Raw genomic sequence first — 14,722 nt, 5'->3', positions numbered from 1 at the left:
AGGCAAGATTTTCCCATGATGCATTTGATACCACGGCCTTTTCTTTCCATGACATTGTTAGATTGGGTCAGGAGTTCTCAAAAGGTTAAACTAGCTTTCTAAATGAGCCCTAAATATGCCCTCAGTAAACTGTTTTCTGCCAAAGGTCTTAAGGGCCAGTTGCATGTTCTTGTTTGTTCAGGATACAATCTACAGAGTTTAACAAGGAAGTTGTTACAGTATAAGTAACTGTCCTGGTTTTAGCTGGGATAGAGTTAATTATCTTCCTAGTAGCTGGTATAGTATTGTGTTTTGGATCTAGAATGAGAATAATGTTGATAATACACTGGCGTTTAAGTTGTTGCTAAGTAGTCAAGGACTTTTCAGCTTCTCATTGTCTTGGTTTTGTTAAAAAACAAGTTTCTCTTTTAGTGAATTTGCCTGTCAGCTAAAGCCTTCATATTAGCTGCATTTTCCTGGAGAACCAGATACATGTTTTGGTAAACCTAGCAATGGAATGCAAACTTATTGATAAGCACGGATGGACATCTCGTGAGAGAGGCAATGAGAAACAGGTGACCAAGAAACTGACCAACTGTGTATAACATTCCATTCACGTGAATACTTCATATAAAAGTGGGAGATCACGAGGATCTCGTCCCTTTTCCCTTTTTCTTATGGCTGACATTAGGAGAGGATCTTGCTAGTCTTCCCTGCAAACTGAGGCCTAGTGACAGACTGAATCCAGCTCCAGTTGGCTGCAGAGTTCAATCCAGGACTTTGGGTGCCAGCTCTGTAGTTGCTGAGACTTTCAAGATTGGTTTTGTATATTTTGTATTATTTTCTCTATTCTTATTAGTAGCACTAGTAAAACAATTTTAATTTTTCCAACTCTCTTCTCTCTGTCCTTCTTTTCCTCCCGATTGCCTGTCCTTGGTGGGAAGGGGGGAGAGGGAGGGAGGGGGAAAAGGGGGAAGTGGGGAGAGGAGAGAAGTTTAACAATACATCTGCCAGGGTTGTATTGTCACCCCGCAATCAAAACCCTCAACACTTATGCTGTGCCATGTGCGCAAGAAGCTGAGAGGGGGCACCGCCAGGACAGCTGACCAAAACTGGCCAAAGGGATATTCCATACTGTATGAAGTCATGCTCAGTATACATTTTTGGGAAATCTGGCTGGGGAACCACTGCTCAGGAACTAGCTGGATATTGGGTGGCAGGCAGAAGCCTGGGAAAATTAAGCAGGATTAATTCTGTTGTGAGGATTTGATTTCCTTTTCTCATGTATGCAACAAATTTCTGCTGGAAAGAATGATCATAAGAAATGAAATAATAGTATCACAAGTTAATCAATTAGAAAAGCTGCTCTTTTCCCAAATACATAATTATACCTTGAAATACTACAAGGACTGAAAATATTTGACACTCTCAAAGAGTCTTCACATAAGAATAGCTCTATGAGTATTAATAGTAACAATAAATTACTGTAGTTTCTTACTTATCTGCTGTCCAACTAAGACTCCAGGGGAGTTTAAGCCGTGTACCTAATAACTTTGTGACATGAAGGTCTACATACAAAGATAAAAACTAGGAAACTTCCATGAAAATCAAAGGAAATGAGAAAATCAAAGGCCAACATCTTCTGGGAAGAGAAGGTATTCTTCCCTTTACCCAAAGATTTGTTTTTAAACATCCTTCACCACAATATGTGTCACATAAGTGCAACTTCTCAAACAGAATGTCAACGACTTGTTGAAACTTAACTCACATGAGAAGTCTCTGCATTTCTCTCTCACACACTTGACACAAATAGTAGAATCATAGAATAGTTTGGGTTGGAAGGGACCTCCAAAGGCCATCTAGTCCAATGCCCCTGCAATGATCAGGGACTTCTTCAACTAGATCAGGTTGCTCAGAGCCCCCTCCAGCCTGGCCTTGAATGTTTCCAGGGATGGGGCATTTGCCACCTCTCTGGGCAACATGTTCCAGTGTTTCTCAACCCTCCCTGTAAAAAAAATATTCTTATACCTAGTCTAAATCTCCCCCTTTTTAATTTAAAGCCATTATTTCTTGTCCTATTGCTACAGGCCCTGATAAAAAGTTTGTTCCCATCTTTCCTATTGACCCTCTTGAAGTACTAACAGGCTACAATAACATCTCCCCAGAGCATTCTCTTCTCCAGGCTGAAGAACCCCAACTCCCTCAGCCTTTCCTCACAGGAGAGGTGTTCTAGTCCTCTGATGATTTTCATGGCCCTGCTCTGCACCTGCTCCAACAGGTCCATGTCTTTCCTGTACTGAGGTCTCCAGAGTTGGACACAGGACTCCACGTGGGGTCTTATAAGAACAGAGTAGAGGGGCAGAATCACCTCCCTTGACCTTCTGGCTGTGGTCCCTTGGATGCAACCTAAGATATGATTCGCCTTCTGGTCTACAAGAGCACATTGCCAGCTCACGTCCAGCTTTTCATCCACCAGCACCCAAAGTCTTTCTCTGCAGGGCTGCTCTCAATCCCTTTATTCCCCAGCCTGTGTTGATACTAGGGACTGGCCTCACCAAGGTGCAGGACCTTACACTTGACCTTGTTGAACCTCGTGAGGTTCGCATGGGCCCACTTCTTGAGCTTGTCCAGGTCCCTCTGGATGACATTCCATCCCTCAGGCATGTCAATTGTGCCACTTAGCTTGGTGTTATCCAAAAACTTGCTGAGGGTGCACTCGATCCCATTGTCTATGTCATTGATGAAGATATTGAACAGTACTGGTCCCAGTACAGACCCCCAAGGAACACCATTTGTCACCCATGTCATGCAGACATTGAGTTATTGACCACTACTCTCTGCATACAACAATTCAGTCAGCTGCTCATCCACCAAACAGTCCACCTATCAAATACATACCTCTCTAATTTAGAGAGAAGGACATTGTGGAGGACCGTGTCAAAGGCTTTGCAAAAGGCCAGATATATGATACCTGTAGCTCTTCCCTTGTCCATTGATGTACCCATTTCATCACAGAAGACCACTAGGTTGGTCAGGCAGGATTTGCCCTTGATGAAACCATGCTGGCTGTCTTTAACCACCTCCCTGTCCCCCATGTGTCTTAGCATAGTTTCTAGGAGAATCTGTTCCCAGGCACAGAGGTGAGGATGACAAGTCAGTAACTCCTGGGGTCCTCCTTTCTACCATTTAAAAAAATGAGTGCAATGTTTCCCTTTTTCCAGTCACCAGGGCTTCACGTAACTGCCATTGATTTTACATCAGCCAGTTCCCTCAGGACTCTGGGATGCATCTCATCAGGTCCCATGTTCATTTTCCTCAAGTGATCACAAACCTGATATTCTCTTAGTGTGGAAGGGACTTTGTTACCCCAGTCCCCATCTTGCAGTTCATCCACTCAAGAAGTGTGGAAAGAAGCTTGCCAGTGAAGACTGAGGCAAAAAAAGTTATTGAGTACCTCAGCCTCTCCTCGTCCACTGTTACCAGTTTGCCAGTCTTGCTAATCGGGGGGGTTACACCTTCTCTGACCTTTCTTTTCTGGTTGACACACTTCTGGTTGACATACCTGTAGAAGTCCTTCATGTTATTCTTTGCATCCCTTGCTAAGTTCAGCTCCAGCTGCGTCTTGGCCTTCCTGGCCTCATCTCTGCACAACAGAGCAGTGTCCCTATCTCTTCCCAGGATACCTGTTCCTGCTTCCACTGCCTGCACACTTCCTTCCTGCCGTTTAGTTGGACCAGCAGGTCTCGATTCAGCCATGCCAGCCTCTTGCCTTCCTTATCTGATTTCTTACACCTGGGAATCTAGAGTTCTTGTGCTCTATGGAAAGCATCTCTTAAAATCTGCCCATGTGTTCTGCTCCCTCATTCTGAGAGCAGTTTCCCAGGGGGTCCTATTGGCTAATTCCTTGAACAGCTGGAAGTTGGTTTTCCTGAAATTCAGGGTCCTGACTTTACTCTTTGCCTGACACATATTCCTCAGATCTGCAAGCTCCACTGCTGCCTGATCACTGCAGCCCAGGCTGCCTCCAATGTGGATGTCACTGATTAGCTCACTTGCGTTGGTGACCATCACGTGCAGTTATACATCCCCCCCGGTAGGACTCTTTATTACGTGGCTTAGGAAGTTATCCTCAATGCACTCCAGGGTTGCCTACAGCTCATCGTGCTACTTTGCCAACAGATGTCAGGGTGGTTGAAGTCCTCCAGCAAAAGAACCTGTGAGCACGATACCTCCTGTAGCTGGAGGAAGAAGGCTTTGTCAATAGGTTCCCCTTGACAGGGTGGCCTGTAGCAGACACCAAATACAAGGTTCCCTTGTTGCCTAGGTCTCTAACTCTTGACCATAAGCTTTCAACCTGTTTGTGGCTATTCTTCAGAGACATCTCTTTGCACTCTATCCATCTCTTGATGTAGAGGGCAACCGCTCTACCCTTCCTTCGTTGCCTGTCCCTTCAGAACAGCCTGTAGCCATTGATGGCCACACTACAGTCATGGGATTCATCCCAAAAAATTTCAGTAACAGTGACTAGTCCATAGCTTTCTAACAGCATGATGGCTTCCAACTCCTCCTGTTTGTTCCCCATGCTGTGTGCATTGGTGTAGAGGCACTACAGCTGGGCTGTTGGCCACATCACTTTCTCAGAGGAAAACCACTTAATTCCTTTGAGGTGTGTCACTGGTGTTTCCCTGTTGGCTTCAATTACAAGGTATTTTTCCAGGAAAGGGGCAAGACTGGAATGGAAGAGGGGAGAATGGATACTGGCACTGAAACTTTTGAAGTCTAGGCTTTGTTACTGCTTAATAAGCCTCTACAAATGACACTTCTGGGGTGATATGTCTTGAAAGGCGGGACCCATGACAGCCTGTGGCTCTGGTATCCCATGACATAGGGAAGGAGATCTTCTCCCCAGGGGTGGCAATATGGGTTTTGGTTGGAGGTGACAGGCAAGTGCTGAAGGGAGAGCTGTCACAGGGTAGAGGCAGGGAGAAAAGCGATGAGGATGAGAGGAGAGAGGAGAGGAGAGGAGAGGAGAGGAGAGGAGAGGAGAGGAGAGGAGAGGAGAGGAGAGGAGAGGAGAGGAGAGGAGAGGAGAGGAGAGGAGAGGAGAGGAGAGGAGAGGAGAGGAGAGGAGAGGAGAGGAGAGGAGAGGAGAGGAGAGGAGAGGAGAGGAGAGGAGAGGGGAGAGATGACTTGGGTGTGTAGCAGCTCCTCCCATGCCAAGCACTATGAAAGCCTCTCCCATGCAAAACAAGAGTGGAGCTGCTCCCTGAGCTCACCCACAAAGGGCAGAGGCAGCAGGGAGGATGTCACAAGCAGGGAGGTGATGTCATAGAGCAAGTCCTTTCCTATTGGTCTCTGCCCTACTAGAACCCTTGTTCCTGCTGCCCAGGTGAGCAAAGGGCCTGAGCCTGCACAGGAGAGGGGCTCAGCCTGAGCTCTTCTTCCAAGGGTCTCGGCCAAAGAGGGGTCGGTCCTGTCCATAGCCTGTGGGGACGTCCTGCCCAGACAAGGCTTGGCCAGGCCGGCAAGGACAGCCTGAGCCCAGAGACAGCAACCGCCAGCGAAGGTCAGCAAGGAGGGCAGGTGGGCAAGGAAGCAGGGCACTGGAAGGCGCAATGGGGACATACCTGTGGGAGCAAGCTGCGAGCAGTATGTCCGGAGAACAGGAGGTCTGCACAGTGTCTGAGCAGGAGAGGGAGCCTGAAGCAACATGTTCTGAGGAGCCCTCCAAAGGCAGTGAAGCCAAGGTCAAAAAGAGTCACTCCTCACGGTCCTCCCGGGCTGGGCTGCTCTTCCCTGTGAGCCGTGTAGACAGGCAACTGCGCAGAGGCCACTTTGCTGAGCGCCTTGGAGCCAGGGCCCCCGTCTATCTGGCTGCAGTGCTGCAGTGTGTGACACACAAGACCATGGACGAGGCTGCAAAGATTTCAAAGGAGAAAAAGCAGCAGCGCATTTCTCCATTGCACTTGAAGATGGCAATGCAAAGGAGCTCTGTGCTCAGGAAGCTCATGCGAGGCAGCATGCGCAGGCAGTGTGGCAAGGCTGGCCCCCAAAGCCAGCGCCTGGCCGCGCGCTCTGGAAAGAAGACAACCAAGAGTACAAAGAGGTGCCTCAGGCAAAGGGCTGCACCTGCCCCTGCCACTGCTGTCGTCAACTGAGGAGAAAGCAGAAGCTCTTGCCGCACACCAACCAGGCAAGGCAAGGGCTATCTTGTTTGAAATGCTCTTGGCAAATCCATCTCTACGCTCTTAAGTGTGTAATAAAAGCTTTTGCAAGGCCATGTGGGCCTTGGAGCCTTTCATGCTGTGTGTTGGACTACTGTCTTCTGGCTGGACAAGGGCACACAGCTGGGCATGGGCATAAAGCTCTGCAAAGTGAGGCTGCAGGCTGACCCTGCTGAGAAGGAGGGCAGCAACCTGCCTGGAGGGCAACTGGTCCTGACAGGCACCACTATGTATCCTATACATTTAGACTGAAGTTAGTTTTCCCTGGAACTCCTGGAGAGTAGAGGGAAGAGAAAGGAAGTGCACATATGCCATAGGAAGTCTGTTGTCTAGTTTCCATAGGTGAGTGCATCCCATTCAAAGCTGTTACAAACAGGTGACACAACTCGTTGAGGGATTTTATAGAAACTCAGGGCATGATGAGCTTTGGTTCAAAAATGGTTGAAACTACACTAGGATTTCTGCCCCGTAAAAGGAGTTTTCAAACTTTTTTTGAGAGAGCAACTCTCTGACCATTTATTCCTGACAAGGATTTGCTTTGTCCTCTGCTTTACAACCATTTTCCGCACTTGTTTAGTTGCAAGATGTATTTCCTAGCTATGGGGCAAGATTGGAGTAGAGGATGGGAGAACAGATGCTGTCTCTCAGACTTGCAAAGTCCAGGCTTGTCACTGCTTCCAAGGTCTCTGCTAGCGGCCCTGTTGGCTCAGTGGCTTCTAGTCCTCTCCCGAAGTTCAGCCCCATTCTGTCTTCCTCCAGCATGCCTGTGACGGGAGGAAACAGGCTTATCCAAATGAGTGGGTTTGTTTCCAGTGCATGGGGCACTGTGGGAGAACCCATGACAGTGGTACTGGGCAGTGAATGGGGAATGTGGGCTTAGGCACCTTTGGCAGAGCACAGGGACTCTGAGGGGGCACTTGCAGATGTGCTGTAAACGGCATCAGGCATTTTCAGAGCCTTCAAGGCAGGTGAGGGGAGAGGAAACAGATGCAAAAACAAGAAAGAAGCAACTTCAGAGAGGAAAAGGGGTCAGCAATGGCACACAGCTGTAGATTCAAGGTTTTGGATGAAAGGGGACCCTGAAGCTATAGAGAGAATTATCATGGCCAACATGGGAAAGTGGGAGAGGACAAAATCCCATATTTGCTGGGGCAAGACAGAGGAAGAGCTAGAGATAATGACTGGGAAGAGCCCTCTGTCTTACCCTTCTCGTGCATAATGAAATGTAACGGGGCAGTTTTGGTCTTTCCAGAAGAGCGACCCTTGCTTCTTGGTCCTGATTACAGTCCAGTAATCCCAATGACAGTAACACAGCTTTGGATTCAGCATAACACCAGCACGAGCTGAGCTTTTATTCCTGACATGTTGCCATTAAAATAAATGTGTAGATGCATTTGTGCATGTGTGTGCAAACAGAAGAAGGGTTATGTTTATTACAGACATGAGAGTGGACGAGGCAAATGTTGAGGTGTGTTTGCACTCTACACAGGCGTCATGAGATTGATAAGGGTCACTGGGAAGGTAAACAAGGAGGAGTTACAGCAAAAGCTGGGGGCTTTCTTCCCCCACCTTGTCTGCCATGCCCACGATCACTGCACCCATGCCTGCAGCAGCTGTGCTGAGAGACCCTTGGGCTGTGGCAGAAGGAGAGAGCTGCAGAGGAGGTGGTGCTGGCTGCCCATGGCCAAAGAAGGTCAAGAAGGTCATCATCTGTCCTTGTCTTGGGGAAGGAACTGTCTGCAGTTGCGCTGGCTTTGCTCACATCCCAGGGTCTTCACCTAGTAATGTCTGGTGGCCCTGCGTGGCCAGCCAGTAACATCGTCACCAGCAGATGCGTAAACACTTTCCAATAGAAGTCTTAACTTTTAACAACCCCCACTGTGGTTTGTGTCCCAGCAGGACAACAGCACTGGGTACTCACCTGTGCCACTTGCAGAAGCCCCATCAGACTTGTTAGCATTGAAACACTGGCTCCTTAATGCCACTTTGAGAAGCTCCTCTTGGGTGCCGTGGGACCCTCCCCTGTGCCGTTTGGGCAGGCAGAGCCTCAGCCTGCTGGCTTCGCTGCCCCAAGCGCTGAGTAGGGCTGTGAGACCCACATGCTGGGTTCAGGCTCTGGCAGGGTGTTGCCTGCATGGCTGGTTAGGCACAGCCACCGCTACTGCTGTAACATTTGTTACCCGCTTGCTGTCAGATAGAAGCCCGGATTTCATCCTTTACTTAGCTCAGGTTCAGTTCCCTTCCTAGCCATTGCCTTCTGTGTTCTTCCATCCACTTCTCCATCTATAACTCCTCCCTGGAAAAGCCATTGTCACCTGCTCTTCCCTTCCCTGTTGTGCTCTTCACCTCTGCCTCCCGTGACGTCTTAGTGATGAAGTGACTCCTGTCAGATACCCACACTGAAATCCCTCCCCAGTTCCAAACCCCAGACCCCAGAGGATGGCCCATAAGGAGCAAAACAAACAAGAGATTACTGTTGAGAAAACCACAATAGACTGTGGGATGTAGAGATTGGAAAAAAGCACCTGATCACTCAGCATACCGAAAATAAGCTGCAAGTTGCATGCTTAGATGCTTTTGTGGACCTGGCCTTTGTTGAAATATGGCAGGTGAAGTTCCTGTAGACCTCGCCTGTGATGGCGATCATGCCCTGTGGTTTGGTGGAAAGTCTGGAAAGCAAGAGGCCAGCATTTTGTGCGCTTGGCTTGGATCAGCCATAAGCAGTCCACTGGGACATAATGGCAGGGTGGAGCACAGGCTCACATTTTGTGGCCAAAGGGAGACACATTGTCAAGGATGAAAGCTCAGGAGGGATTAAGCTCACAGTTACTTTCAAAAGCAAAATGTCATTAAAGATAAACTTCCTTTTAGTGATGCCTGTCACTTATCCTAATGAGTCAAGGCTAAGTTGTGTGGCAGTCTTTAAAATGGAACAGGCAAAATCTTGAGGGATGCTTGGAGTTAGCAGAAGTGCATGCTCTGAGAGAGTTATTCTAATGTGTTTTGCGGTGTGGTTAGAAGGAGATTTTAGCTGGGCTTAGACTGCAGGTGTGCAGGAAGGGAGAAATTTGGATTCAAACACCGACGTCCTCAGATGAGAAAAAGGTACTTACACAGGTGCCAAATGACTTGATGTTTGCTCCTAATCTTGCTGAATCTGACCAGCAAGGAAGATATGAGGGAGAGAAGTGGAAATAAGCCTTGGGAACGAGCAGGAAAAGATCCAGCCCCTGAGCAAGATTTTGGATCCACATCCTGCAGATATATACTGCTCCATCAAGCTCTATGATAGATGTATGCAGGACAGTGTTTTGCTGGGTGGTGTAAATAGGGCAGATGCTTTCCAGTTGAGGAGCATCAGAGACACATCATCTCCCTGGCTGGACTTAACAACAACTTAGTCTCTCTCTCACCAAGACAATGGGCACAAATCACAATAGCAAGACCAAGTCACAGTCATCATTGTCCTTTTCTCTGGCCGTGTTTCATTTGTTGACTGTAAACTACTGACACAGAATGGAAGGGTATAGGAGAGCCCATTTGTTCAGAGAACCGGTACACTCCAGATGAACAAGGTGTTCCTTGATCTCACACCAAGAGCCAAGAGGAGAAAAGTCACAAACTTAGTTGTGTTGTCCAACTTCCTCAGCTTGAATGGAGCAAAAAAAGGACATGGACCTAATAGCCACCAGCTTGAGGGCCCAGGGACACACTGTGGTCTGATGAAACTGCAGGAGCTTTGTTCCTGGAGGAGAGGTCATCATCAGCAGTGCTGAAGCAGAGTTGTTCTTCATTGAAAAGCTCGACACCCACCTAGGCTGTAAAACAAGACCATTCTTCTTCCCTACACAGGCTGATACAAAATGAGGAACTGAATAATGTTCTTCAGGACCACAGTGGTGTTGTCAGGGCCTGGCAAGAATGACACAGACATGCAAAGGAGTGTGAGTCAGGGGGTACCCTGCTTCTGAAGTGGGAAGCTGGGCCAGGTGACTTCCAGAGGTCCCTTGCATCAAACTTCCTCTCTGGGTCTGTGTGTGCAGAAATTATTTCTGGATCTGAGGAGAAAGCAAATGCAGGGATAAGGAAGGACAATAAAGGCCATGCAACTGTCTTACAGGCCCAGTTGTCCAAATGTTGTAGGTACCATCTTGATGCTGATGTTTTTCCTGCTGAAATCAGGAATGATCCACTTTAGGGAATAGTTATTTCTTTATTCCCATCTGTTTTTCATTTTCAAAATTCAATCAGATTTTTAATATAATATTTTTTTAAGGGCATGGCTCCCTTGGAGAAGGGAATTTGGCCCCTCAGTCTTCTCACTGTTACAGAAAGAGTTACAGTGAGTGTCCAGCTTTGAAAATGTAACTGTGAATGTTGCAGTTCGAATTTCGGGTATTCTTTTTGGTTTTCAGTTCTGCTTTTCTCATGTTCAGTAGAAACAGACAGACTTCTACAGGGAACAAGTAGGAATGGACTAATGTGTCTGGTTTATCAATGCTCAGGATTAGAACACCAGCAATAGTCTCCTCTGGTAGATGAACAACTGTTCAAACCAGACAGTGAGTGGTTAACTGATTTTTGACATTTAGTGTGTTCACATTATTGAATACAGTCATGGCTGATGCCTGTTGCTGAAGGTGGTGCCAGCTTTCTCATTTCTCTTATTTTAAAAGAGGACGTCTGTTTCAACTGTTACATATTTCATGGGAAATTTTCAACAGGTACCTGCAATTATTCTCCTGAATGAACATAAAAGGCGGGAACTTTCAAAGATGTTTTTAGGATGAGGGATGGGGAGATTTTTTTATTCTCCTCCAAACATGTGCCAAGTAGAAAGATGCAGGTTTAATGGACTTTCCAGAGGAATTAGGTGTTGAATGCAGTCCATCATTTTGAAAATGCCATCCCAGTTAGCAACCTTATTTCCTAGAAATGGTGATCTGCAGGCATTTAATTCCATGAAAGTTGATAAACCAGTGGAATATATGGTGCTTTTTAATCACTAGACCTTCTAGTTAGATGTGTAAACACAAAGACTGGGGAAGATTTTCCAAAGCATAATTGTCAGGAAAGAGATTTTGTAGGAAAAGAGACATTTGAAATGTAGGTAAAGGGGAAGGTGCTAAGGGCCTATACCCTGAGTCAGGGTCAATGCAAGAACTACACTGCAGAGTGCAGATGCCTTAGCTAGCTTGGTTGAAGCCACTGCTGCAGGTAGCAGCCTGGTAAAGCCACATAAAGTTAGTTTCTACACTGCAGTGATTGTCATGTTTGCTTCCTATGTGAGAGCTGTCAGGCTCAAATGTGTGCAGAAGCAGAACTCTTCACAGGCTCATTCACTCTCCTGAGAAGCAAAGCCTGTTAGCAAAGTGTTTTCTCTCTATTTTCTTTCTAAAAATAGACTTGAAGATGTAGCATCCTAAGGATATAGGAAATACAAATATGATAGGAAAAAATAATGTCTTATTAGAATCATGGCATTGTCTTGTTTGGAAAGACCTTTAAGATAATGGAGTACAACTGCTCCACCAGCACTGCCAGGTCCACCACTAAACCATATCCCTAAGCACCACAGCTACATGTCTTCTAAATACTTTCAGGGATAGTGACTCGACCACTTCCCTGGGTAGCCTATTCCAATGTTTGATAACCCTTTCCGTGAAGAATTTTTTCCTGTTATCCAATCTAAATGTCTCCTGCTGGAACTTGAGGCCATTTCCTCTCACCCTAATAGAAATTAGGTCAACTGATATACTCAGAAAAAAAACCCCACTACAACAGTATTTTATTCTGACTGCTAGTTAGAAACAAGAAGATAGACTGTTTTTTCCAGATCAGTCAATAGTTCTGGTAAGACACACGACCTACCTAGGATGGCCACATATAAGGAAGAAAAATTAGTTATCTCTGATAAAAGGAATCATAATTAGACATTTTGTGTTGTGGTATTCATTAGACTCTATAGAGATATATATCTTGTGTTACATTTTAACCACTTAAAACTCAGTGAGGAATACCCAAAGGGCTCAGGAAGAAAAAGTAGAGAGACAAGAGACAGGTGAAAGCCTAGAGCTGGAACTACATGGAATGAAACACTCTTTTCCTCATTTGAAGCTTCAGCAAGGCTTCCTTCACCTGCTTGTTCCTCAGACTGTAAATCAGTGGGTTCAAACTGGGGCTGATGAGACTGTAGAAAAGGGAAAGAACTTTCTCCTGCCCAGATGAGTTACTGTTCCAAGGCCACATGTACATAAAGATGACATTTCCATAAAACAGACTCACCGCGGTCAGGTGGGAGCCACAGGTGGAGAAGGTTTTGTGCCATCCTGCTGCAGAGTGGATGGGCAGAATGGTGGACAGGATGTGCAGGCAGGAAATTAGAATTAAGGCTAAAGGGAAGAGCAGGAAGCATACGCAAACAGCAAAGATCAGGATTTTATTGTCAGTAGTGTCAGTGCAGGCCAGCCGTAAGACAGCAAGAATTTCACAGAAGTGGTCAGCCTCACAGGGGCCGCAGAAAGGCAGGTGTAAAGCCAGAGAGGCTTGTAGTATACCAAATATGAACCCCAAAGCCCATGAAACTGCGGTGAGGGTGAGGCACACCCTTCGGTTCATGATGAGGGCATAACAGAGGGGATGACAGATTGCCACGTAAAGATCATAAGACATCACGGCCAGCAGTATATGCTCTATAAGTGCAAAGATTGAATAAAGATGTATCTGTGTCCCACACCCAGCAAAGGAGATGGTTCTGCCTTGTCCAAGGAGGTTCCTCAGCATATGGGGGACATTGTTGGAGACGCAGCAGATGTCCACAATGGAGAGGTGGCAGAAGAAGAAATACATGGGACTGTGGAGTCGGTAGCCCAGGCAGATAAGCACAAGGACAAGTATGTTTCCCATCAGAGCGGCAGAATAGAGGACAGAGAAAAGGCCAAAGAGGCAGAGTAGCAGGGCTGGGTTGCTGGAGAACCCCAGCCGGATGAATTCTGTGACAGATGTTTCATTCTGCATGCTGTGCTGGAGGCGAGGCAGCACAAACTGCAACCATAGAGATCTGGAAGAAAGAAAATTGAAAGTTTTCCTAAGAATGTTCCTCCCTTTACTTTTCACACTGCAATTCTGTTCTCCCTCTTTTTTCCTCTGATGCCAGTGGAAGGTGCATACTACCCTTACCATAGTGAGCAATGTAGATCTGAATTGCAAGATCTAATCTCTCTAATATCTGCACAAACTTTGAGGAGTTTTGAATAATCTTCCAGAACTTTACTGTATAGCTTGCCCTTATTGTCTTTCTTTTTCTGGGTTGTTGTGGGGTTCTTTTTTTGGGGGGGCGAGGTTATGTGTTGGACAAAATAACAACTCTCCATCATGATGAAGCTGACGGGTGTCAATGAAGGTGAAAACAGAATGTCTTGAAAGCAGTTATTTTAAATTAAGTCTACATTAAAATGAGTTCACAGTTCACAAAATAATTCCAGTTCTACCATTAAACCAGCTAGCATTTCTAATCCATTGCTTACCTTATTGAAATGCATTCATATTGAATCTTCAGTTGTTTGATCCATTATTCTATACCTAACTTCACTCCAGATTGCTGAATAAAGGATGCCTTTTGCAGGATGGCAAAAGGCTCAACTAAAGAAAGCCCCAAATAGAACTCCACCAAACAGGTCTCCATCCCAGCTCTGACAAAGAGAGCATGAGAGAGCAGGAGAGCGCAAGAATATCCTGACTCTCCTTCAATAGGAAGCCTGGTGCTAATGGCATAGAATATTATTATTGATCAGTCTGGATGTCAGTCAAGCTCTGCCCCATCTATGCCCCCCTTCCCAGCTGCCTCACACCTCTGGGCAGAGCGCTCAGAATGTCCTTGGCTCTCAGACCAAAGCAATTAAAAACATTACCTCTGTCCTGGGGTATTATCTTTTGCTCTCAAACTAAATTCAAACAACAGTTGTGCTAGCTATGGAAAAGAAAGGTCTCTAACTGCATGAAGAAAATTAACTCATTTTAGTCAAACCAGCACGGAACATTACTAACATTTATACAGAAGAGTTCCCTTACCTGTAGCATCTGGAGAAATGTGATTTGTTTAGCTTTTTGTTTTTGATCAGGGAAACCTTTTTAGAAAGTTATGTGTATTTTCTCAAAAAACAGGCAAAACAAAGAGCTGTTCCACTCCTTACATTCATTTGTTTTTAAAAGAAAAGTTTTCTGTAGAATATGTCTGAAGGGACACTGTTTTGATTGGCAACAGGAAATATGAAAATCAATCTCAAGTATAAATCCCCAGAGTTCTATACCTGAACTCTGGAGATCCTTCCTGAAATAAACACCACTTTATTCTGAAATGGGCATGGCATTGTACTTACTGGCCCTTCATTCGTATGGGTTTCTTTTCTGTTAAACACAGTCTCCTCCATCACTTTCCCCTTTATGCCTTGGCTGACTCTCATAATTCCCCTGCCTCCAACAGCACACAGAGCTTTTTGTTTCTGACATATTAGCACAGG

General features: G+C 46.0%; 2 protein-coding genes across 2 annotated transcripts; one reads left to right on the top strand and one right to left on the bottom strand.

The window, feature by feature from the left end:
- The first annotated feature begins 5,594 nt into the window (after window positions 1–5,594).
- On the top strand, window positions 5,595–6,137 carry LOC136103654 (histone H2A, orphon-like). Its single transcript, XM_065841987.2, has one exon. It carries the CDS (start codon window positions 5,595–5,597, stop codon window positions 6,135–6,137), a length of 543 nt encoding a protein of 180 aa, XP_065698059.2.
- Window positions 6,138–12,284: 6,147 nt separating this feature from the next.
- On the bottom strand, window positions 12,285–13,220 carry LOC136113641 (olfactory receptor 2A2-like). The gene has a single exon (XM_065858788.1). The coding sequence runs from the start codon at window positions 13,218–13,220 to the stop codon at window positions 12,285–12,287; it is 936 nt and encodes a 311-aa protein (XP_065714860.1).
- Window positions 13,221–14,722: the final 1,502 nt, after the last annotated feature.

The sequence above is a fragment of the Patagioenas fasciata genome, chromosome 1, assembly GCF_037038585.1.
Source record: "Patagioenas fasciata isolate bPatFas1 chromosome 1, bPatFas1.hap1, whole genome shotgun sequence".
Taxonomy (NCBI): Eukaryota; Metazoa; Chordata; class Aves; order Columbiformes; family Columbidae; genus Patagioenas; species Patagioenas fasciata.
The sequence above is the reverse complement of the archived record's forward strand: the minus strand, read 5'-3'. Positions and strand labels throughout refer to the sequence as shown.

What these genes read in the sequence shown, in the direction of transcription:
- LOC136113641 (XM_065858788.1), bottom strand. Translation starts at nt 13,220, where the DNA reads ATGCAGAATGAAACATCTGTCACAGAATTCATCCGGCTGGGGTTCTCC.
- LOC136103654 (XM_065841987.2), top strand. Translation starts at nt 5,595, where the DNA reads ATGGGGACATACCTGTGGGAGCAAGCTGCGAGCAGTATGTCCGGAGAA.